At 61.4% G+C, this 24,024-nt stretch overlaps 1 protein-coding gene across 7 annotated transcripts in view; it reads left to right on the forward strand.

Annotated features, from left to right (window-relative positions):
* The window catches only part of AGAP1 (ArfGAP with GTPase domain, ankyrin repeat and PH domain 1), a 196,726-nt gene that overhangs the window by 89,859 nt on the left and 82,843 nt on the right, over nt 1-24,024 (forward strand). For all 7 annotated transcript variants that reach the window (XM_060193540.1, XM_060193542.1, XM_060193546.1 and 4 more), the window contains 2 exons: nt 9,712-9,816; nt 23,807-23,975. In XM_060193540.1, the coding sequence (XP_060049523.1) occupies nt 9,712-9,816; nt 23,807-23,975 (274 nt within the window). The remainder of the gene's footprint in view (nt 1-9,711; nt 9,817-23,806; nt 23,976-24,024) is intronic.

Below are 24,024 nucleotides of genomic sequence, written 5' to 3' on the forward strand. Positions count from 1 at the left end.
GTTCTGCGGCACCTCCCCTTCTGCTTCTGCCTGTGTGATAAAAGTGGTCTGGGGGCCAGGCATCAGCACACCTGTTCCCAGGCACAGGGACCCAGGTTCAAGCCCCCGGCTCCCCACCTGCAGGGGGGAAGCTTCACAAGTGGTGAAGCGGTGCTGCAGGTGTCTCTCTCTCTCTCTCTATCTTCTGCTTCCCTCTCAATTTCTCTCTCTGTGCTATCAAATTTAATTAATTAAAACAATAATAAATAAATAAACAATGAAAGTAGTCTGAAAGGCCCCCCCATCCTTGAGAAAAGACACAGAAGCAAATCAGCTCAACTTGAAGGAACTGGGCTCTGGGTTTCAGCTTTGCAGTTTGTTTTTCCCAGGCCCCGGCCCCCCGGCTTCCTGGCCCCCGGCCCCTCACCCCCCATCCCTGGCCCTCCAGCTCCCTGGCCACCCACCCCTGGCCCCATGGCCCCAGCCCCCCATCCCCCATCCCGGCCCCCCATCTCCGACCTCCCAGCCCCCAGGAGAATATTGAAGTGCTCAGCATGGCATTATGATGGCTCTGACGCATTCACGGAGCAGCAGATCCTGTGGTGATCATGGGCGGCTAGCCCACGTCCCCCTCGCACCCGGTCAGGGTGGGAGCCGAGCACGTGGGGGGAGGCCGGGGTGGTGGGCTGTCACCTCCGAGCCCACTGGCCTGCCACACTCTCCAGGCACACGGGTGGGGGTGTGCCCGCCGCCAAGGGCAGGGGTGCGGGCGGCACAGACCGCTGCCGGGCGGGGGTACCACATGGCCCCGGGCCCTGAGGCGCCCCCCACCCCATCCTGACACACGGAGGAGACAATCCTTACTTGCCGATGACTGGAGCCGCTAATATGTTACAGGAAATGGGGCGTGAAATGCACTTCACAGCCTCTCCAGCTCTGCCCTGAAACAACAAGCCCATTTTTAACCCGCTGACAGGGGCGGCGGCCGCCGTCACCGAGCTGTCCTGCCAAACCGGCAGCGTCACCGGGCGGCATCCACAGATTTATTTTCTCATGTGATGAATCAGAGAGCTGGGTGAATCCCTTTTCATCTTCCTTAATGGCCTCTGGTGGGCACTGGGGGTTCATCAGGCACAGGATCAGGGGCACACGCACGGCCCGGCACTGGGCTCTCGGACCAGCTCTCCCTGCCATTGCTAAATTTATTTCAGAGAGAGAGAGAGACCCCACAGCCCTGCCCACCCTCCATGGGCTCCCTGGGTGCTGTGCCTGGTGCTGAGAGAGGAGACACCCCACAGCCCTGCCCACCCTCCATGGGCTCCCTGGGTGCTGTGCAGGGTGCTGAGAGAGGAGACACCCCACAGCCCTGCCCACCCTCCATGGGGCTCCCTGGGTGCTGTGCAGGGTGCTGAGAGAGGAGACACCCCACAGCCCTGCCCACCCTCCATGGGCTCCTGGGTGCTGTGCAGGGTGCTGAGAGAGGAGAGACCCCACAGCCCTGCCCACCCTCCATGGGCTCCCTGGGTGCTGTGCCTGGTGCTGAGAGAGGAGAGACCCCACAGCCCTGCCCACCCTCCATGGGCTCCCTGGGTGCTGTGCAGGGTGCTGAGAGAGGAGAGACCCACAGCCCTGCCCACCCTCCATGGGCTCCCTGGGTGCTGTGCAGGGTGCTGAGAGAGGAGACACCCCACAGCCCTGCCCACCCTCCATGGGCTCCCTGGGTGCTGTGCCTGGTGCTGAGAGAGGAGAGACCCCACAGCCCTGCCCACCCTCCATGGGCTCCCTGGGTGCTGTGCCTGGTGCTGAGAGAGGAGAGACCCCACAGCCCTGCCCACCCTCCATGGGATCCCTGGGTGCTGTGCAGGGTGCTGAGAGAGGAGAGACCCCACAGCCCTGCCCACTCTCCATGGGGCTCCCTGGGTGCTGTGCAGGGTGCTGAGAGAGGAGACACCCCACAGCCCTGCCCACCCTCCATGGGCTCCCTGGGTGCTGTGCAGGGTGCTGAGAGAGGAGAGACCCCACAGCCCTGCCCACCCTCCATGGGATCCCTGGGTGCTGTGCAGGGTGCTGAGAGAGGAGACACCCCACAGCCCTGCCCACCCTCCATGGGCTCCCTGGGTGCTGTGCAGGGTGCTGAGAGAGGAGAGACCCCACAGCCCTGCCCACCCTCCATGGGCTCCCTGGGTGCTGTGCAGGGTGCTGAGAGAGGACAGACCCCTCGGTGCTGGTGCAGAGCTGTGTGCTCTCTCCCCCTCTGTCTCTGTCTCTGCCTCTCTTGGGAGACTCCCGCCCAGAAGGCTGTGGGCCCTGCAAGGTCCCTGCCTGGCCCCCCGCGCCCACAAAGTGCAGACTAGATGGCGTGCAGTCCTTACGCCCCCCACGTCCGCATGGCCGTCTCTGGGAGGGGGTGTCCGTCCTGCCGGCTGCACCTGCCCCTTGTCGTCATGATTAAAGGTGAAGTGTCTCTCACCGAGCGCGCATCCGGGCAGTTAGCCGAATAATTCCGGCTTTATTATCCGAAATTACTGCCGTGCTCTGGAGAGGAGCCGGGTTTAGCCAATTACTGCCGCCAGAGAGGGTTTGTGGGTGATTAGCTCCGGAGGCTGCGGCCGGCGGCTTTGAAGGGCGGCCCTGTGATTCCTGCGGTGGTGAGGCAGGGAAGTTGCGGCTAATGACAGCCCGGTCACCGGGCCGCCGACCCTGCAGAGGCCCGGCGCTAACAAGTGGGTCACCGCCCGCCATCTGACGGCTCAATTACAGACACCTTGCACCAGGCCCAGGGCGGGACGGAAATATCTGGAACATCTCCGCTCCCACACGGCAGGAGGCAGATGAGGCACGGGGACTGCTGTTGGGGGCTGGTGCCCCCCCACCCCTGGGTGCCCCCCACCTGCCTGTGCGTCTCATTGTTTCCCTGCGAAAGGAGGAGGGAGGGAGGGGGCAGGGGAGGAGGGACCGCAGTCCTGCTGCACCACCCTCCATGGGGTTTCCCGTTGATGCCAGAGCTCGAACCCAGGGCCAGGGGACAGGCTGACGGGAGCTCAGGCCTGCAGGAGGCCCCAGGTTCCATCCCCAGTGGCACCAGTACCCAGCGCTGACACCAGACACATCTTAACACAAGTAAATAAATACGAGAAAAGATAGTTTAAAAATGGCAGTGGAGGGGTCAGATAGTGGTGTACCAAGTTAAGTGCATGTATTGCCAGACATAAGGACCTGGGCTCAAGCCCCCAGCCCCCACCTACAGGGGGAAGGTCACGAGCGAAGTCGGGGAGGGGGCTGCCGTCTTCTCTCTGTCTCCTTCTCTATCTCCCCTCCCCATCACACCCCTGGACCTGCATCCATGCCTCCCCGGCCACAGCACCAGGGGGGTCTCAGGAGCTATAAAGTAGAGCTGCAGCCTCTGCCCCTTCTTTTTCAGAGAGAGAGAGACCACAGTGGCCGACAGGAGGGCGGGCCGGGTGCTCAGTCGGGAGCCCCAGCTGCAAGAGACCCTGGTGAGAGACTCTCAGTGGAGCCTCCTTTCCCCATGGCCTTTGTGAATCCACAGCCCCCCCTCCCCTCTCTCTCTCCACAGCCTCTCTCTCTCTCTCTCTGAATCCACGGCCTCTCTCTCTCTCTCCACAGCCTCTCCCCCCTCTCTCCAGCCTCTCTCTCTCTCTCTCTGAATCCATAGCCTCTCTCTGAATCCATAGTCTCTCTCTCTCTCTGAATCCACAGCCTCACTCTCTCTCTCTCTCTCTGAATCCACAGCCTCACTCTCTCTCTCTCTCTCTCTGAATCCACAGCCTCTCTCTCTCTCTGAATCCACAGCCTCTCTCTCTGAATCCACAGCCTCTCTCTCTCTCTCTGAATCCACGGCCTCTCTCTCTCTCTCTCTCTCTCTCTCTGAATCCATAGCCTCTCTCTCTCTCTCTCTCTGAATCCACAGCCTCTCTCTAAGCAGAGATCCTACTCAGACCTCAGAGGCTATGATGCGGGCAGGCTAACAGGTGCGCCTCCTTTCCGGAACAGCAGAGTCTGAAGAGCAGAGGCTCAAAGCTTTTCCCGACGTGCTTAGAAAAGCAATTGTCTCTCTCAGCCTGGTAATTGGGCTCCTCATGGCGCTGCCTGCACTGCAGGGGACAGGCTGTTCAGTCCCTGCTGATCTAGCCCTCAACACATGGGCAGGGCACATCTCCTCTGGGCTGGAGACAGCTCCTCTGGGCAGGAGACAGCTCCTCTGGGCAGGGCACAGCTCCTCTGGGCAGGAGACAGCTCCTCTAGGCAGGGCACAGCCCCTCTGGACAGGAGACAGCTTCTCTGGGCAGGGCACAGCTCCTCTGGGCAGGAGACAGCTCCTCTGGGCAGGAGACAGCTCCTCTGGGCAGGAGACAGCTCCTCTGGGCAGGGCACAGCCCCTCTGGGCAGGGCACAGCTCCTCTGGGCAGGAGACAGCTCCTCTGGGCAGGGCACAGCTCCTCTGGGCAGGGCACAGCCCCTCTGGGCAGGAGACAGCTCCTCTGGGCAGGGGACAGCTCCTCTGGGCAGCGACCAGTCCCCTGGACCCCTCTCTGGGCAGGGCACAGCTCCTCTGGGCAGGGCACAGCCCCTCTGGGCAGGAGACAGCCTCTCTGGGCAGGGCACAGCTCCTCTGGGCAGGGCACAGCTCCTCTGGGCAGGAGACAGCCCCTCTGGGCAGGGCACAGCTCCTCTGGGCAGGAGACAGCTCCTCTGGGCAGGAAGGAGACAGCTCCTCTGGGCAGGGCACAGCCCCTCTGGGCAGGGCACAGCTCCTCTGGGCAGGGCACAGCCCCTCTGGGCAGGGCACAGCTCCTCTGGGCAGGAGACAGCTCCTCTGGGCAGCGACCAGTCCCCTGGACCCCTCTCTGGGCAGGGCACAGCCCCTCTGGGCAGGGCACAGCTCCTCTGGGCAGGAGACAGCTCCTCTGGGCAGGAGACAGCCCCTCTGGGCAGGGCACAGCTCCTCTGGGCAGGGCACAGCTCCTCTGGGCAGGAGACAGCCCCTCTGGGCAGGGCACAGCTCCTCTGGGCAGGAGACAACTCCTCTGGGCAGGGCACAGCCCCTCTGGGCAGGGCACAGCCCCTCTGGGCAGGGCACAGCTCCTCTGGGCAGGAGACAGCCCCTCTGGGCAGGAGACAGCTCCTCTGGGCAGGAGACAGCTCCTCTGGGCAGGGCACAGCTCCTCTGGGCAGGAGACAACTCCTCTGGGCAGGGCACAGCCCCTCTGGGCAGGGCACAGCTCCTCTGGGCAGGGCACAGCCCCTCTGGGCAGGGCACAGCTCCTCTGGGCAGGAGACAGCTCCTCTGGGCAGGAAGGAGACAGCTCCTCTGGGCAGGGCACAGCCCCTCTGGGCAGGGCACAGCTCCTCTGGGCAGGGCACAGCCCCTCTGGGCAGGGCACAGCTCCTCTGGGCAGGAGACAGCTCCTCTGGGCAGCGACCAGTCCCCTGGACCCCTCTCTGGGCAGGGCACAGCCCCTCTGGGCAATGGCCAGTCCCCTGGATCCCTCTCTGGGCAGGGATGCTGCAGTCATGCTGCCTCAGGCAGGGGAACAGCTCAGCATAAGAGAACAGGACCTGCAGGGCCCAGGGCCCAGGGCTACAGGTTCAGCCCCCCCGGCACGGCCACAGGCCAGCTGAGCAAGGCCTTTGCCCCCCCCCCCCCCAGCAGACATCAATCATAAGCCTCCCTTGAGGGGATGCGTCTGCTGGGCTTCAGACTGAGAGGCCCGCTTCAGGGCTCTGGAGAAGACAGATGCTGGAGTCCTCCACGAGGCCCCCACTCTTAAAACATCAGTGTTGCCATCACTCTGAGTGCGGGAGAGCAGGGGCAAGCCAGAGATCTGGGACCCGGAGCCCCCACCTGGGTAGGGGAGGGGCATCTGCTCACACCTTTCAGAACATGCCGTCTATCTGCAGTGCCATCTGTGTGTCTGCATCTCTGCAGGGCGGGAGGTCCTGGGGTGAGACTTCTCTGGGATGCCCATGCCGGGGTCCTGGCTGACGGCCATGCAGAAGCTGGAGCTCTGGCTCACAGCTAGTGGATGACCACGTGCCAGACCCCCGACAGCTGGCGTGTCCCTTATGAAACTACAGTTCTGTTGAATCTCATAGTGCTAAGAATGCGTTTATGCTGGGAATTGACGGGGAGGGTGTGGCTCACACAGGCCTCTGCACCCCATGTTCAGAACCCAGACACCCAGGGAACACCAGGCACAGCACCCGGGGAGCCCGTGGAGGGTGGGCAGGGCTGTGGGGTGTCTCCTCTCTCAGCACCAGGCACAGCACCCAGGGAGCCCATGGAGGGTGGGCAGGGCTGTGGGGTGTCTCCTCTCTCAGCACCAGGCACAGCACCCAGGGAGCCCGTGGAGGGTGGGCAGGGCTGTGGGGTCTCTCCTCTCTCAGCACCAGGCACAGCACCCAGGGAGCCCATGGAGGGTGGGCAGGGCTGTGGGGTGTCTCCTCTCTCAGCACCCTGCACAGCACCCAGGGAGCCCCATGGAGGGTGGGCAGGGTTGCGGGGTCTCTCCTCTCTCAGCTCCCTGCACAGCACCCAGGGAGCCCATGGAGGGTGGGCAGGGCTGTGGGGTCTCTCCTCTCTCAGCACCAGGCACAGCACCCAGGGAGCCCATGGAGGGTGGGCAGGGCTGTGGGGTCTCTCCTCTCTCAGCACCCTGCACAGCACCCAGGGAGCCCATGGAGGGTGGGCAGGGCTGTGGGGTGTCTCCTCTCTCAGCACCAGGCACAGCACCCAGGGAGCCCCATGGAGGGTGGGCAGGGCTGTGGGGTGTCTCCTCTCTCAGCACCCTGCACAGCACCCAGGGAGCCCATGGAGGGTGGGCAGGGCTGTGGGGTGTCTCCTCTCTCAGCACCCTGCACAGCACCCAGGGAGCCCATGGAGGGTGGGCAGGGCTGTGGGGTGTCTCCTCTCTCAGCACCCTGCACAGCACCCAGGGAGCCCATGGAGGGTGGGCAGGGCTGTGGGGTGTCTCCTCTCTCAGCACCCTGCACAGCACCCAGGGAGCCCATGGAGGGTGGGCAGGGCTGTGGGGTGTCTCCTCTCTCAGCACCCTGCACAGCACCCGGGGAGCCCATGGAGGGTGGGCAGGGCTGTGGGGTCTCTCCTCTCTCAGCACCAGGCACAGCACCCAGGGAGCCCGTGGAGGGTGGGCAGGGCTGTGGGGTCTCTTGTCTCTTTCTCATTCTCTGCCTTCCAGGAAACAACTAAAAAAACCGAAAAGGCCTTGCCGGGCCTTCACTTGTGAGCATCTTCACTCTTACAACCTCTTTTTGGGAAAAAGTTGTAAATCTTATGGTTTGTGCCCCAGCTCCCTCTAGCTCATTTGTGAAGCATTTTGTGTCATGAAGAGAAGAGCACCAGTGTTGTCATAGTCTTGGGCAGACTTTGGGCAGGAGGCCTTACGCTGTCGTCTGAATTGCTCACCGAATTTTACCTGCTTTGTGTTTCTGGGGTACGGCAGCAGGATAGGCTGGTCCCCGGGTTCCCCTTGGAGTGTGGAATCAAGTGAGGGCGGCCTGCCCTCTCTGAGTTCTGGAGAGGTGACCATTGTGGTCCAGGGTCTCCGGCCATCTCCATGCTGAGCATGGGCAGTGAGAGAGCAGGGCCTTCCAGAGCAGGGTGACGGGTATGACGAGGGACAGGCGGCCGGCAGGAGGGCTGGGGTGGACAGACAGGCAGGAGGGGTGGGCTGGACAGACAGGCAGGAGGGATGGGGTGGATGGGCAGTTGGGCAGGAGTGGTGGGCTGGATGGACAGCTTGACAGGAGGCCTGGGGTGGGTGGGCAGCCAGGCAGGAGGGCTGGGGTGGACAGGCTGTCAGGCAGGAGGGTTGGGGTGGATGGGCAGGAGGGACACGGTGCAGCCTGTTGGTGTCTTCCTGAGCCGGGAGGCAGGGTCGGCGACAGCCCTGAGTCCAGCGCCGGCCGGCCGTGGCTGTCCCCAGGGTGCCGGGACCTGGGCAGAGGCCTGCGAGGAAACGGTAGTTAAGACAAGAATAAATCCTCATCCGTCATCGCGGAAGACGGGGCACAGTCTCCTCCAGAGTGGCGGCTCCCCTGTGCCGAGTGGCTTTTCACGAAGCCCTAATATGATTCCATTAAAAATGGATTAAAGTAAATTATACACGATTCATCTCTTAAACGCCGGCGCTCCGTTTGCAAATGGGATTTCATTTTTAATAAATTAAAATCCTGAGACGGGCGACGGGAGTGGAAGGCGCTTATTTGCAAACACGGCGAGGTGGGGTGGGTGAACATTCTCTCCCGAGGAGGGGCCCCCCACAAGCTCGAGCACTGCGTGCGGACTTTCCTGTGTGAGCTCGCTGGGCAGCGTGTCAGAACAGAGAGGTCTACACGTCCTTGTCATCGTCTTGACTCTATTTCATTTTTGAAGTGTTTTTGGGGCCGGGCAGAGGTGCACCTGGTGGAATAAGGTGTCACTACGTGCAAGGACCAGGTTCGAGCCCCTCTCCCAGCCTGCAGGCCAGAAGCTTCACAGGCAGTAGAGTAGGGCTGCAGGTGTCTCTCTGTTTCTCCTTCCCCCTTTTTTTTGCCTCCAGGGTTATCACTGGGGCTCGGTGCCAGCACCACGAACCCACTGCTCCTGAGGCCATTTTATTGGGCAGGAAGAGAGAGACTGAGAGAGGACAGGGAGATAGAGGGCAGAGACAGACAGACACCTGCAGCCCTGCTTCACTGTGTGTGAAGCTTGGCACCTGCAGGTGGGGAGCTGGGGGCTCGAACCCGGGTCTTTGTGTGGGTCCTTGTGCTTCGTACTGTGTGCGCTTGGCCATGTGTGTTACCCTTTCTTCCTCTCTCTCTCCTCCCCTCAGTTTCTCTCTATTCTATCAAATAAAATAAAGACTGAACAATATTGGTTTAAAAAGCGCCTCACTGCATTAGAGAAGAAGTAGCCGTGCTGCAAAAATAAACAAGTAAAAAGAGATGTGTCATTGCGCGAGGACCCGGGCACGGAACCTGGGAGTCCCTGGGGTGGTCGGGGGGGTCCGGGGGAGTCCCTGGGGTGGTCGGGGAGGGTCCATGGGTGTCCCTGGGGTGGTCGGGGGCGGTCCGTGGGTGTCCCTGGGGTGGAGGTCGGGGAGGGTCCGTGGGTGTCCCTGGGGTGGTCGGGGGCGGTCCGTGGGTGTCCCTGGGGTGGAGGTCGGGGAGGGTCCGTGGGTGTCCCTGGGGTGGAGGTCGGGGAGGGTCCGTGGGTGTCCCTGGGGTGGAGGTCGGGGAGGGTCCGTGGGTGTCCCTGGGGTGGTCGGGGAGGGTCCGTGGGTGTCCCTGGGGTGGAGGTCGGGGAGGGTCCGTGGGTGTCCCTGGGGTGGAGGTCGGGGAGGGTCCGTGGGTGTCCCTGGGGTGGAGGTCGGGGAGGGTCCGTGGGTGTCCCTGGGGTGGTCGGGGAGGGTCCATGGGTGTCCCTGGGGTGGTCGGGGGCGGTCCGTGGGTGTCCCTGGGGTGGAGGTCGGGGAGGGTCCGTGGGTGTCCCTGGGGTGGAGGTCGGGGAGGGTCCGTGGGTGTCCCTGGGGTGGAGGTCGGGGGCGGTCTGTGGGTGTCCCTGGGGTGGAGGTCGGGGAGGGTCCCCTGGGTGTCCCTGGGGTGGAGGTCGGGGAGGGTCCCCTGGGTGTCCCTGGGGTGGAGGTCGGGGGCGGTCCGTGGGTGTCTTGCCCACCCCGAGTGTGAGCGGTGCTGGCTGTGTCCCTGCAGGGCGTGCTGCTGAAGCGGAGTGGGAAGTCCCTCAACAAGGAGTGGAAGAAGAAATACGTGACTCTGTGTGACAACGGCGTGCTGACCTACCACCCCAGCCTCCACGTGAGTCCCCCGGGGCGCCAGGCGTCTCGGCCTGGGGGCTCAGGTGCAGCCCCTCAGTGGGCCGTGCTGCCGCCCGGAGACAGCTCGGCCCGGCAGAGCACAGGACTTGCGGGCCTGAGGCCCTGGGTCCAATCTCCGCCTTGTGCTCAAGCTGGACAGGGCCCTGTCACTCTGTCTCTCTCTCACTCTCTCTTTCACAGAAATAGGTAAACCGGAATATATGTGTGTGTGTGTATATATATATATATATATATATATATATATATATATATATATATATATATATATTTTAAACCAGAGCACTACTCACCTCTGGTTTATGGTGCTGTGGGGAACTGAACCTGGGACTTCTGTAAAACCAGAATTTAAAGTATACATAACATGTGTGTAGTTTATATGACATAACAGACATGCATTCAGGGTTCAAGCTGCCATTCTTTCTCAGGGCCGTGTACTTTTCCACAGTGTATCTAGACCACAGCTTCCTTCCCCACTCCTCCATGATGGCCACCCGGCTTGTGTCCAGGTCTCAGCTCTGGCAGAAGCCGCTGTGAGTGTGGGCGCCCTCTGCCCTCTGGTCTCTTCAGATAAGAGCTTTTGAGCCCGGGGATAGCCTTCCAGGAGAGGAATTGCCTGGCCTGTTTCTGTTGGTTTGTTTTTGGCTTATATTTTTTATTAGTGATGCAATATTGATTTACAAAATTACAAGATAATGGGTCTAACTCCACCCGCCCCATCCCCAGTCTCTGCGTCCTGTCCCCTCCACTGGAAACTGCCGTGCTTCTCCCAGCTCACAGACACGGGCTGGCTAGTATTTCTAGAACTGCCTATATTTATATGCATCTCCCGTTCTCCTCTGCTCCTGCCTTCTCTCCTTCCTCAGTCACACCTCCACCTGCGACTCCTTCCGAGTGTCCTTCCTTTTCCTCTTCTCTCTCCGGGTCCTGATGGAGTCGGGGCTCAGAGCCCTCTGGGCATCTCCCTGACATTTCTCCCCCTCTGGGAGCCTGGACCCAAATTCTCTATGGGGAGCAGCAGGTGGGAGTTCTGGCTTCTGTCATTGCTTCTCGCTGGACATGGGTGTTGGCAGGTGGATGGATCCACACCCCCAGCCCATTCTTCTGTGAAGAAATGGAAGAGCCAGGGGCCTACCACCCAGGGCTTCTCCCTGTCCAGTCTCTGCTGCTCCCTGGGCAGCTCAGGCCCTCACCCACCAGGCAGGTGGAAGGCTGCTGGGTGGCCTTCTGGCCCCACCTGCGGCTTAGATCAGAGTGTGAAACACGTGTGGCGCTCGCCTGACGCTGGAGCCCTGCGTTCTGTTTATGTTCTGATACTTTACTTATTTATTCATTTATGGGATGGAGGCAGAGAGAAATAAAAAAGATCTCTTCCTGTTCCATTGCTTGTACCTTTCCCCCCTGCAGGTGGGGAGCAGGGGCTCGAACCTGAGCCCTTGCACTCACCGAGGGTGTCACCACCTGGCCCAGGACTCTGGCCTTTCAAAGGCCTTGCTGGGTGAGGAGGGGAGGTCCCGGCAGTCCTTGGGGGCAGCTTTGGCCTCTGGCCTGCGGAGGGCTAGCACCTCTCAGTCTGTAGGTGCAAGGCTGTGCCCGCCTGTTCTCTGGGCATCAACCGTGGCCTAAGGGAGTCTGCTTCCACAGACACTCAGGAGCTGTTACAATACACAGGGAGCCTGGGTGAGAGCCATCCCTGAGAATCAGGATGGATGTGTCTGGGGACACTAGACAGAGCCGTCCCCTGGCACTGAGCAGCGGGTGGGCCTGGACTGCTGGGCTGGGCCAAGGCCGCTCGGCTGAGAGACCCTCCAGATTGGCGGGTGCGTCTCTGTGAACACCCACTATATGCTGCAGCCTGGGGTCAGACACAAGGTCACAGAGTCCTGTGATGGAAAGAACATCCACCTGGCCCCATCCACCCAGCCCCCAAGCATCCAGCCCCCATCCACTCAGCCCCCAGCCACTCAGCCCCGGTCCACCCAGCCCCCATCCACTCAGCCCCCATTCACTCAGCCCCCGTCCACCCAGCCCCCGTCCACTCAGCCCCTGTCTACTCAGCCCCCGTCCACCCAACCCCTGTCCACCCAGCCCCCGTCCACTCAGCCCCCGTCCACCCAGCCCCCGTCCACTCAGCCCCCATTCACTCAGCCCCCGTCCACCCAGCCCCCGTCCACTCAGCCCCCGTCCACTCAGCCCCCATCCACTCAGCCCCCGTCCACCCAGCCCCTGTCCACCCAGCCCCCGTCCACTCAGCCCCCGTCCACCCAGCCCCCGTCCACTCAGCCCCCATCCACCCAGCCCCCGTCCACTCAGCCCCCGTCCACTCAGCCCCCGTCCACCCAGCCCCCATCCACTCAGCCCCCGTCCACCCAGCCCCCATCCACTCAGGCCCCATCCACTCAGCCCACGTCCACCCAGCCCCCATCCACCCAGCCCCTGTCCACCCAGCCACCGTCCACCCAGCCACCATCCACTCAGCCCCCGTCCACCCAGCCCCCGTCCACTCAGCCCCCATCCACCCAGCCCCCATCCACTCAGCCCCCGTCCACCCAGCCCCCATCCACCCAGCCCCCATCCACTCAGCCCCCGTCCACCCAGCCCCCATCCACTCAGCCCCCATCCACTCAGCTCCCGTCCATCACTTGTTTTCTGGTTCATTCATTGTGGAGATCACCCCTTCATGGTTAGTCTTGACTGAGCACTGACCATGGGGAGAGTGGACGCCAGGGTGGCGAGCAGCCTCCATCTCTGGGTCCTTGGGGAAGGGGGTGGCCGCCCTGGTGTCACCCTGTCCCCACCAGAGCCCTATCAGAGAGCAATTTACGTCAAAACTGAAAGATCTCTGTGACCCACAGCCACCTCTGGGCTCTGGGTGGCCACCAGGGGCTGCTTGCTCTGGACCCCCCCAAAGCCGCTGGGTCTAATGAGCCATGCACATTCTATGCCACACTAGCCCTGCCACAGGGCAACGGGCACTTACAGTCAGCTGCTCCGAGACCGGACCCTGCCTCCGAGTGCCGGCCTGCAGAGCCCCTGCCTTTGACTGCCGGCCTGGCCTGGGGAGCCCCCTCCTCACCCTCCCCACAACAGCCCTTTCCTTTGCGTCTTTTCCAGACAGTCTCTTGCAATAAAGATGTCTGAGAACATCCTCCCCCAGCCAGGAAAATAAAGATAAAAGGCAGAGGGGAAATAGGTCTGGGGGGAACATTGTTTGTCTCCCTGGGGGGTGTCTTCCCTATAAGGAAGTCACACCCTCTGTCTCCCTGCGTGAGAGGATGCCCCAGCCTAAGGAACCCCCTGTCCAGGGAGGTGACTGCCAGCTGGGCAGCTGGCCACTGTCCTGGTCCTCACAGGCCTGAGGGCAGTCAGAGCAGCCAGATCCTAGGGGTCCTTGACACGTGTCCACAACAATGTCCCAGACCACTGTCCCAGGGGCCAGAGCTGGCAGCAACAGGACCGGGAAGAGGGACTGCTGGAAAGACCCCATCCCATGCTGGAGGGACTGGCAGGGAGACCCCATCCCATGCTGGAGGAGGGACTGGCAGGGAGACCCCATCGCATGCTGGAGGAGGGACAGGCAGGGAGACCCCATCCCATGCTGGAGGAGGGACTGGCAGGGAGACCCCATCCCATGCTGGAGGAGGGACAGGCAGGGAGACCCCATCCCATGCTGGAGGAAGGACAGGCAGGGAGACCCCATCCCATGCTGGAGGAGGGACACACAGGGAGACCCCATCCCATGCTGGAGGAGGGACAGGCAGGGAGACCCCATCCCATGCTGGAGGAGGGACAGGCAGGGAGACCCCATCCCATGCTGGAGGAGGGACAGGCAGGGAGACCCCATCCCATGCTGGAGCAGGGACAGGCAGGGAGACCCCATCCCATGCTGGAGTAGGGACAGGCAGGGAGACCCCATCCCATGCTGGAGCAGGGACAGGCAGGGAGACCCCATCCCATGCTGGAGGAGGGACACGCAGGGAGACCCCATCCCATGATGGAGGGACAGGCAGGGAGACCCCATCCCATGCTGGAGGAGGGACAGGCATGGAGACCCCATCCCATGCTGGAGGAGGGACAGGGAGGGAGACCCCATCCCATGCTGGAGGAGGGACAGGGAGGGAGACCCCATCCCATGCTGGAGGAGGGACAGGCAGGGAGACCCCATCCCATGCTGGAGGAGGGACTGGCAGGGAGACCCCATCCCATGATGGAGGAGGGACAGGCAGGGAGACCCCATCCCATGCTGGAGGAGGGACAGGCAGGGAGACCCCATCCCATGCTGGAGGAGGGACAGGCAGGGAGACGCCATCCCATGCTGGAGGGACTGGCAGGGAGACCCCATTCCATGATGGAGGGACTGGCAGGGAGACCCCATCCCATGATGGAGGGACAGGCAGGGAGACCCCATCCCATGCTGGAGGGACAAGCAGGGAGACCCCATCCCATGCTGGAGGGACTGGCAGGGAGACCCCATCCTATGCTGGAGGGACTGGCAGGGAGACCCCATCCCATGCTGGAGGAGGGACAGGCAGGGAGACCCCATCCCATGCTGGAGGAGGGACAGGCAGGGAGACCCCATCCCATGCTGGAGAGACTGGCAGGGAGACCCCATCCCATGATGGAGGAGGGACTGGCAGGGAGACCCCATCCCATGATGGAGGGACAGGCAGGGAGACCCCATCCCATGATGGAGGGACAGGCAGGGAGACCCCATCCCATGATGGAGGAGGGACTGGCAGGGAGACCACATCCCATGATGGAGGAGGGACAGGCAGGGAGACCCCATCCCATGCTGGTGCTGGAGGAGGGACTGGCAGGGAGACCCCATCCCATGATGGAGGAGGGACTGGCAGGGAGACCCCATCCCATGCTGGAGGGACTGGCAGGGAGACCCCATCCCATGCTGGAGGAGGGACAGGCAGGGAGACCCCATCCCATGCTGGAGGAGGGACAGGCAGGGAGACCCCATCCCATGATGGAGGGACAGGCAGGGAGACCCCATCCCATGCTGGAGGAGGGACAGGCAGGGAGACCCCATCCCATGCTGGTGGAGGGACAGGCAGGGAGACCCCATCCCATGCTGGAGGAGGGACAGGCAGGGAGACCCCATCCCATGCTGGAGGGACTGGCAGGGAGACCCCATCCCATGCTGGAGCAGGGACAGGCAGGGAGACCCCATCCCATGCTGGAGGAGGGACAGGCAGGGAGACCCCATCCCATGATGGAGGGACAGGCAGGGAGACCCCATCCCATGCTGGAGGGACTGGCAGGGAGACCCCATCCCATGCTGGAGGAGGGACTGGCAGGGAGACCCCATCCCATGCTGGAGGAGGGACAGGCAGGGAGACCCCATCCCATGCTGGAGGGACAGGCAGGGAGACCCCATCCCATGATGGAGGAGGGACTGGCAGGGAGACCCCATCCCATGCTGGAGGGACAGGCAGGGAGACCCCATCCCATGATGGAGGAGGGACAGGCAGGGAGACCCCATCCCATGATGGAGGAGGGACTGGAGGGAGACCCCATCCCATGATGGAGGGACAGGCAGGGAGACCCCATCCCATGCTGGAGCAGGGACAGGCAGGGAGACCCCATCCCATGCTGGAGGAGGGACAGGCAGGGAGACCCCATCCCATGCTGGAGGAGGGACAGGGAGGGAGACCCCATCCCATGCTGGAGGAGGGACTGGCAGGGAGACCCCATCCCATGATGGAGGGACAGGCAGGGAGACCCCATCCCATCTGTGGGCAGTTCCGCTGCACCTCATTTGCCTGGAGGAATTACAGTCCCCTCTCTCTCTCCCTCTTTCTCTCTCTTTTTCGCCTCTCCCTGCCACTTTCTCCCTCTCCCCACCTCTGCCCCAAGCTTCTGCAGGCGTCCTCAGCTCCTCAGCTCCTCAGCTCCTGGGCTGTAGACACCAGGGAATCCTGGTTCAGGACAGAGCCGACTGCTCTGGAGATGGGCCTGTTGGTGCTGCCATGAGGGCTCCATGCAGGGGAAAGGAGAGGACAGGGAAACAGCAGCTGGTGGGAGCACAGAGACGCAGGACAAGCAGATGGGGCCAGGGGGACCAGCTTCACATGAGGCTCAGGGCTCAGGGCCTCAGGGCTCAGGACTCAGGGGCTCAGGGTTCAGGGGCTCAGGGCTCAGGGCTCAGGGCTCAGGGCTCAGGGGCTCAGGGCTCAGGGCTCAGGGGCTCAGGGACCCAGGGACTCAGGGCTCAGGAGCTCAGGGACTCAGGGGCTCAGGACTCAGGACTCGTGGACTCAGGGGCTCAGGGTTCAGGGCTCAGGGCTCAGGACTCAGGGCTCAGGGCTCAGGGGCTCAGGGCTCAGGGCTCAGGGCTCAGGGGCTCAGGGACCCAGGGACTCAGGGCTCAGGAGCTCAGAGACTCAGGGGCTCCGGGGCTCAGGGTTCAGGGCTCAGGGCTCAGGGTTCTGGGCTCAGGGTTCTGGGCTTAGGACTCAGGGCTCAGGACTCAGGGCTCAGGGCTCAGGGACCCAGGGACTCAGGGCTCAGGGCTCAGGGACCCAGGGACTCAGGACTCAGGGCTCAGGGCTCAGGGCTCAGGGGCTCAGGGACCCAGGACTCAGGGCTCAGGGCTCAGGGGCTCAGGGCTCAGGACTCAGGGGCTCAGGACTCAGGACTCAGTACTCAGGGGCTCAGGGGCTCAGGGGCTCAGTTCTCAGGGCTCAGGGCTCAGGACTCAGGGCTCTGGGCTCAGGACTCAGGACTCAGGGCTCAGGGGCTCAGGGCTCAGGGCTCCTGGCTCAGGGGCTCAGGGGCTCTGGGCTCCGGGGCAAAGGCCTAGGGCTCAGGGTTCAGGACTCAGGGGCTCAAGAACTCTGGGCTCTGGGTTCAGGCCTCAGGGCTCTGGGTTGCTCCTGGCTCAGGGCTTAGGACTTATGGGGCTAAGGGCTCAGGGTTCAGGAGTTTAGAAATTCAGGGTTTCTAGGTCACGACTCAGGTCTCAGAAGCTTATTGTTCAAGGTTCAAGCACAGTCTCAGGGCTCTGGGCTCAGGGTTCAGGGGCTCAAGGCTCAGGTCTCAGAGTTCAGGGCTCAGGGGCTCAGGGCTTTTTGCTCGGGGCTCAGGGCTGGGGGCCTGGCCACGGCCCTCTCTGCCCTGCTTCTGGTCCAGAGACAGTGGAGTGGCGTGGGCGTGGGCTCGGCTCAGGCTTCCTTGTCTTCGGTCACTTATGCCAGCACACTAGCTCAGGGACCCTGCGCCGCTTTTCCCTGTGCACCCTGAGTTCAAGCCTGCCCCCACCACACTGAAGGCAGCCCTGGCACCGTGCGACCACTGCTCCCTCTGCCTCACTGTAGATGTTTATTTCATTTATTCACAAAGCAGGGCAGAACAGCAGAGCCTGGCTCTTCTCTGGCCTGCAGTGGCGCCAGGGACGGAACTTGGGGCCTGGGGCACAGGCCTGCGCTCTGGCTGTGAGTGTCTCCCACAGACGTAACCTCGTCTGGGCAGCCATAACTCACATCCCCCGGGGTAATGACTGAGCCAAGCCTGGCTGGGATGCTGAGGTCGGGTGCTGTCTGAGCACTGCTCACGGCCCCGGCTGAGGAGGCTGAGGACACGGGCACGGCCGTCTGCACTCGTGCATCCTCAGCTGCCTGGGCCTCACTTCGCGATATTCAATTTAACCTCAAATGAGAAAACCTTTCTTGCGGAGGATAAAGAGCTGCTCTGTCCGCTACACAGCCCACGCCAGGAGTGTGCTCCTAATTCAATTAGGCCTTCCCTGCTGCTTGGACTTAATGAGAGAATCACCCATCTCTGGACGGGCACCCCCACCCCTGGCCGGAGCCCCCTTCCCCGCCCTCCAGGCCCTGACCGGCCTCTCTGTGTCCCCAGTGGAGTGTGCAGAAGTCAGCCGGGCCAGGCCTTGTCCCTTGGCAACGGTCACACCCGCAGGTGGCTCGGTCCCTCTCCTCCTGATGAGGGCCACACCCGCGAGCTTGGGTCCGAGGCAGATCCTGGAATTCCATTGGCATCTTCAATCTGTGACTTCCTCTGGGTTTTTCGTCTTGAAGTTGTCCTCCCAGGCTCGCTGCCTCTGACTCGGACTTACTGCCACCAGGCTTGCCGCTGGGGCTCAGTGCCAGCACGGTGAATCCACCGCTCCAGGTGTCTATTTGTCCTTTTTTTTTTTTTTTAAATATATATATATTTATTTATTTATTTTCTCTTTTGTTGCCCTTGTTGTTTCATTGTTGTTATTATTATTGTTGTTGTTATATATGTCATCGTTGTTGGATAGGACAGAGAGAAATGGAGAGAGGAGGGGAAGACAGAGAGGGGGAGAGACAGACAGACACCTGCAGACCTGCTTCACCGCCTGTGAAGCGACTCCCCTGCAGGTGGGGAGCCGGGGCTTGAACCTGGGTCCTTGTGGGATGTAATGTGAGCGCTCAACCAGGCGTGCCACTACCTGGACTTTCCCTTCTTTCTTTCCCTTCCTCCCTTCCTTCCTTTCATTCTTCTTTTCCTCCTCTCTTTCTTTAGCGGAAGTGGGACCTGGGACCTGCAGGATTCCACCACTCAGGGTTTGTCATCCAGTCAGAGAAGTCAGGAGGGTGGCACCCAGCACTGCGCTCCCGACAGCCATGCCTCCCCACCCATGAGGTGTAGGGCTCACGGCGGGTCCTGTGCATGTGCTCTGCCCAGTGAACTATCTCTGTGGCCCTCGGGCACAGTGCCCCCCCAGCAAAGTGGGCAGCTGACAAGTGCTTTTTACAGAGTGACTGCCAGCAGGCCGCCGTGCCGTCACCTGGAAACCCAGGGCATCTGAGCCCGGCAGATAACTGGTAAACAGCTTGTTTCATAACAACGGCCAGAGCACAGCCGGTTTTGTGTGTTCCCCATTTACTTAAGAGAGCAAGGAGAGAGAGAAAGAGACGGAGAGGGAGAGGGAGAGGGAGAGGGAGAGGGAGAGGAGGAGGGAGAGGGAGAGGGAGAGTAGGAGGGAGAGGGAGAGGGAGAGGGAGAGGAGAGGGAGAGGGAGAGGAGAGGGAGAGGGAGAGGGAGAGGGAGAGGGAGAGGGAGAGGAGAGGGAGAGGGAGAGGGAGAGGAGGAGGGAGAGGGAGAGGGAGAGGAGGGAGAGGGAGAGGGAGAGGCAGAGGGAGAGGGAGAGGGAGAGGGAGAGGGAGAGGGAGAGGGAGAGGGAGAGGGAGAGGGAGAGGGAGAGGGAGAGGGAGAGGGAGAGGGTGAGGGAGAGGGAGAGGGAGAGGGAGAGGGAACAGCAGCACCTGTCAGGAGGAATGTCAGGGACCCAGCTCGGACCCCATTAGAGTCCAGGGTGCTGTTCCCGTCCCCTTTCGGCTGGCATGTTTTCTGGGTGAAGCCGCCAGGAGCCTGCCTGGCTCTGCTGAGCCCCCGACGCCCCGAGGAGCCCCATCAGCACCAGCTCAGCAGCGGGGCCAGGTGGCCTGTGGCGGGGACCCCACTCTGAGCCGCGCCAAGTGAGCTGGGCCATGGCAGGGCCAGGCAGCCATCACGGTAGTGCATTTGTTCTTAACTCTCTTTTTGTAATTGGGAGAATAAATGGTTTACAGTCAACAGTAAATACAGTTGTTGGTCCATCTGTAAATGCCTCAGTTTTCTGCAAAACTCCCTTCCTAGCCCAGGCCCTCCTCCCCCACCTGCAGCAGGACCCGAGACCCCTCCCCAGAGTCCTTGCTGGTGCTGCAGAGACCACCGGTGTGCTCGGCAGGGGCCCTGCTCACAGTTCAGGCCACAGATGACAGACAGACTCTGAGTCCTTGACACTCAGGCCGTCAGAAGCCAGAACTGGGGGGAGGGGGTCCAAAGATTTCTATTCCTTTTTTTTTATTTCTCTATGAAAATGAAGGTGTCTCTGCTTGAAGAAGGAGGTGTGGGATGGAGCACTGTCCTTTTTTCTTTATTTTATTTTATTTTATTTTATTTTACTCTATTCTATTCTACTCTATTTTTAGCACCGGGGCTGCTGGGGCTCAGTGCTAGCACTACAAATCCACAGCTTCCAGTAGCCATTTTTTTTCTTTTTTTTTTTCTTTCTAATTTTTATTAGGACAGAAAGAAACTGAGTGAGGAGGAGGAGACAGAGACGGCGAGAGACACCTGCAGATCTGCTACGCTGCCTGTGAAGCTTCCCCCTGCAGATGGGGACTTGGGGGGAGTGGGGAGCACTGGAACCCAAGTCCTTGCACATGGTAACGTGTGCACTTAATCGCTCAGCCGGCTGCATCCCCACCAGACCCCTGAGCCGCCATCCTTCCATAGTCCTGCCCGCCCCCCAGCTCCTGGGGAGGGGCTGCTCCCCCTGCCCGGCCCCGCGGGAGGAAGTGTTTTTAGGGGTTCCGTGGACTGCTGTGTCTGGGGCTCCCTCCCTGTGCCGTCGTCCAGAGCTGGCATCGCCGTCTGCCGAGAACCTTCCAGGCCGGGGACCAGGGGTGTCCCCTCCAGTCTGGGGAGCCTGTTCCCCAGGAGGGAGCCCGTCCGGAAGCCCAGCACACACCGGCCGACGCAGCTCACTCGGGGGCCCAGCGGAGGGGCCCTCTTGTGGCGCCCGGGTCCAGTGGGCAGGCTGAGGCGAGGGGTCTGCGGAGCCCTGGCTGGGTCGCTGGCAGGTTCTCTCCTGCTTTTGCATCTGGGACATCAATTAGCATGTTTGTTGAGGCTAATTGAATGAAACTCAATCATAGCTCTTAATTGCTCGACTATGTGAAAAGGAATCACATTAATGCAGCTAATTAAGTGTAAGGCGATAGATGCAACATAATTAGCAGCGAGATGTACCAAACAGAGGCGGGGCGGCCGGCGGGCGGGCGGGGCGGCAAGCGGGCCTGAGCTTCCTTCCGGGACGCCCGGCTCTCCCGGGCTCTCTCTGCCCGCCCGCTCTCGCTCTCGGAAAAATAATCCCCGGGCCGGGCCGGGACAGCGGAGGCGAGAAATGCAAATGCGTGGCAATTACGACTTCTTCAAGCTGTTGAGGGCAGGAGACGGGACCTCTGGGGGGCCGGGCTCTTGAGTGGGCCCTGGGGACTTGTTAAGTGCTGTTTAAAAGTACTTGCTTTTGAATTGCCCTCATGCCTTGTTAAAGGCTTTCTCCCCTTTTATCTGCCATCAGCATTTTCCGCCGGCGACGCGGGGCGGGAGCCACCGTCCCATTTGCATATCAAACTCTCCGCGTCTTGTCTTTATCTCACGCAGCCGGCCCCCAGCTCGGAGCCGGGCGGGCGGTTGGGCGACATTGTTTGCTGGTGGCTTGGATTCCTCCGGTGGCGGGCTTCAAAGGCGGGGACTCAGCCCGGTCTCTCCGGCCGGCCGGCTCGGCGTCCCACCCGTTCCCGTTCCCCGGCTGGGGCTGGGGCGGGCGAGCCAGCGGGCCGGGGCCTGTGACACCGGCGGCCGGCCGAGGAGGAGGAGGCCCGGGGTGGCGCCCGGCTCTTTGTTTAGTCTCGTTGGAAGACCTGACGCGCCTCCTCGGGCAAGAAATAAGCAGGAGTCACACACACACCCCCACTCCGGGTTCGAATCCAGGCAGCGGACAGTCTCCACCTTGCCCTGCAGTTCCTCCCCGGGACGTGTCCTGGCGGTTCTGCCGGAAACGCCCCTCAGGGCCCTAGCTCACAGAGAGCCACAGCCTGGACGCTCAATTAAGCTCCCCTTCGTGTGTTTTAATTTGTTAAGAATCAGCATGAAAGAAGGAAGTCGCAGCTTTAAGTGGGTGATTTCAAAACCAAGAGTCTCATTATCCTCAGCCTCAAAGCCTTTAATTTTTTTTTTATTATCTATTTATTGGATGGAGACAGCCAGAAATTGAGAGAGGGAGGGGGAGAGAGGGAGAGAGACAGAGAGACCCCTGCAGCCCTGCGTCACCACTCGTGAAGCTTTCCCCCTGCAGGTGGGGACTGGGGCTTGAACCCGGGTCCTTGTGCCTGGTGTTGTGTGAGCTTGACTGTATATGCCGCTGTCCTGGAATGAAAAAAAAGACAAACAGACATTTATTTGTTTATTTGATAGGACAGAAAGACGTTGAGAGGAGGAGAGAGAGAGAGGGAGAGAGACCCCTGCAGCCCTGCTCCACCACTCAGGAAGTTTTCCCCCTGCAGGTGGGGACCAGGGGCTCGAACCCGGGTCCTTGCCCACTGTAGCGTGTGCGCTCAGCCAGGGGCGCCACCACCCAGGCCCAAAGCCTTGGTTTTAAAACGTAGGACCAAGTGCTACCCGTGGGCCTTAAGCAGCCTTCCTGGGTGGTTGGAACTGACCTTGACCTTTGGCCCTGATGCAAGGACACTTCCCTGTGAGGGGGAGGGCCTCCTCCTCAGGTGCTCCCTGTGGTCCTCCCTGGAGGAGGCTTCTGACCCACGTCAGAAGTGGGCATCAGGCCTGGGGTCAGTTCCACCCAGCCTCCTCCCCAGCCCGTCCCAACTCTGCTCTGGAGACCAGTCACTGTCACCCCACATTTTGCATGAGCGGGGAACCCTGCTCCATGTCCCAGGTCCCAGCTTCTCCTCCGCCAGGTGCCTCGCAGACCCAGAGCGCCCTGCCCACTCTAGATTCCACATGAGTGAGACCACCTGATAGCTGTCTTTCATCTAAGCATCATCACCTCCAGTTCCATCCATTTTGTCCCAAAGGACACAATATCATCCTTTTGATGGCAGAGTAGTATTCCACGGAGTCTATATCCCAGAACTTCTCACCCAGCCGCCTGGGGACGGGCATCTAGGCCGCGTCCACTCTGGCTGCTGTGAACAGTGCAGCTGTGGACACAGGCCATGTCCCTCTAATCAGTGTCTGAGTGTCCGCGGACACACGTCTCAGAGTGGGATGGCTGGGTCGTCAGGGTCGCCATTTGTTGTTAAAATTTTCAGAGGCTCTGGCCGGGCTTGCTTCACGGCGGGTAACAGAGACGCGGAGACAACGGCTGGGCAGGGCAGCTGTATTTCTTTATTCAGGAACAACGATTCACAAACTAAGACAAACTAATCACCAAACAGAACTCTGCTGTCTCTTTGCGGCGGCGCAAGCACTCTCTCTTACTCTGGAACTCAGGAACCCTCTCCCTTACTCTCGAACTCAGAAACTCTCGCACTCTCGAACTCCGGAACTCAGGAACTCTGTCACTGGGGAACTCAGGAACTCTCGGACTCCATGTTTGTTCGTCTGAGGACGGTCCACACGGTCTCCACAGGGGCTGCCCGTCGGCATCCCCCCAGCGGTGGGCAGAGTCCCTGTTCCCCCGGCCGCTCCAGCACCTGTGCTCCCCTGCTTGTTGGTGGAGCCCTTCTCCCAGGCGGGAGACGGGTCTCAGTGTGCCTCTGATTGGCCTTTCTCCCATGATGGGTGAAGTGGAGCGTTTCTTCCTGTCTGTGGGCCGCGTGTCTCTTCTTTAGAAAACTGTTTAGTTCTCCGGCCCACGTTTACTGGTTGTCCTTGCTCCCCTTGTAGCTCTGTGCGACTCTGTGACCATGTTTGCTACCCGTCGCTCATCTAGTGTGTGGCGCAAATGCGTCTCCCGTTTGCCGGGCTGCCTGGTTCTCCTCTGCGTCTGCTGTGCCGAAGCTCTTTCGTTCCACGCTGTCCATGTATTTACTCTTGTTTTCACTCCCATGGCCAGGGGGTGAGTCTCCAGCCACGCCTTTGATGTGAGGCTCCTCCACGGTTTCACCAACGTTTTCTCCTATAAATCTCAGAGTCCCTTGTCTACTACCCAGCTCTTCATCCATTTTGACTGGACCTTGGTGTCAGCCCTGTGGCTTATTTCCTGCAGAAGCCTGTCTCTCTCCCGCCCGTTTCCATCCCTGTGCCAGAAGCCTCTGCTGTATCTCCCTGTAGCAGGGGTGTGGGTGGGCCCCGGAGGGGAGATCAGAGGCCGGAGACCACTGCCCCCACGTTCCTCTGTTTTCGCGGGTGGGAGGGGAGGCTGGAGCGGGGGCCCGGCCGCCTGTGACGCTGGCTGTCTGTCCTCACAGGACTACATGCAGAACATCCACGGCAAGGAGGTGGACCTGCTGAGGACCACAGTGAAGGTGCCCGGGAAGAGGCCACCCCGAGCCACGTCTGCCTGCGCCCCCATCGCCAGCCCCAAGACCAACGGCTTGGCCAAGGACCTGAGCGGCCTACATGTCTCCCCCAGTCCAGGTAAGGCGAGGCGCGGGGCATGGGGGGCAGGGATGTGGGGGTCGGGAAC

The sequence above is a fragment of the Erinaceus europaeus genome, chromosome 7 (genome assembly GCF_950295315.1).
Source record: "Erinaceus europaeus chromosome 7, mEriEur2.1, whole genome shotgun sequence".
NCBI classification, from domain to species: domain Eukaryota; kingdom Metazoa; phylum Chordata; class Mammalia; order Eulipotyphla; family Erinaceidae; genus Erinaceus; species Erinaceus europaeus.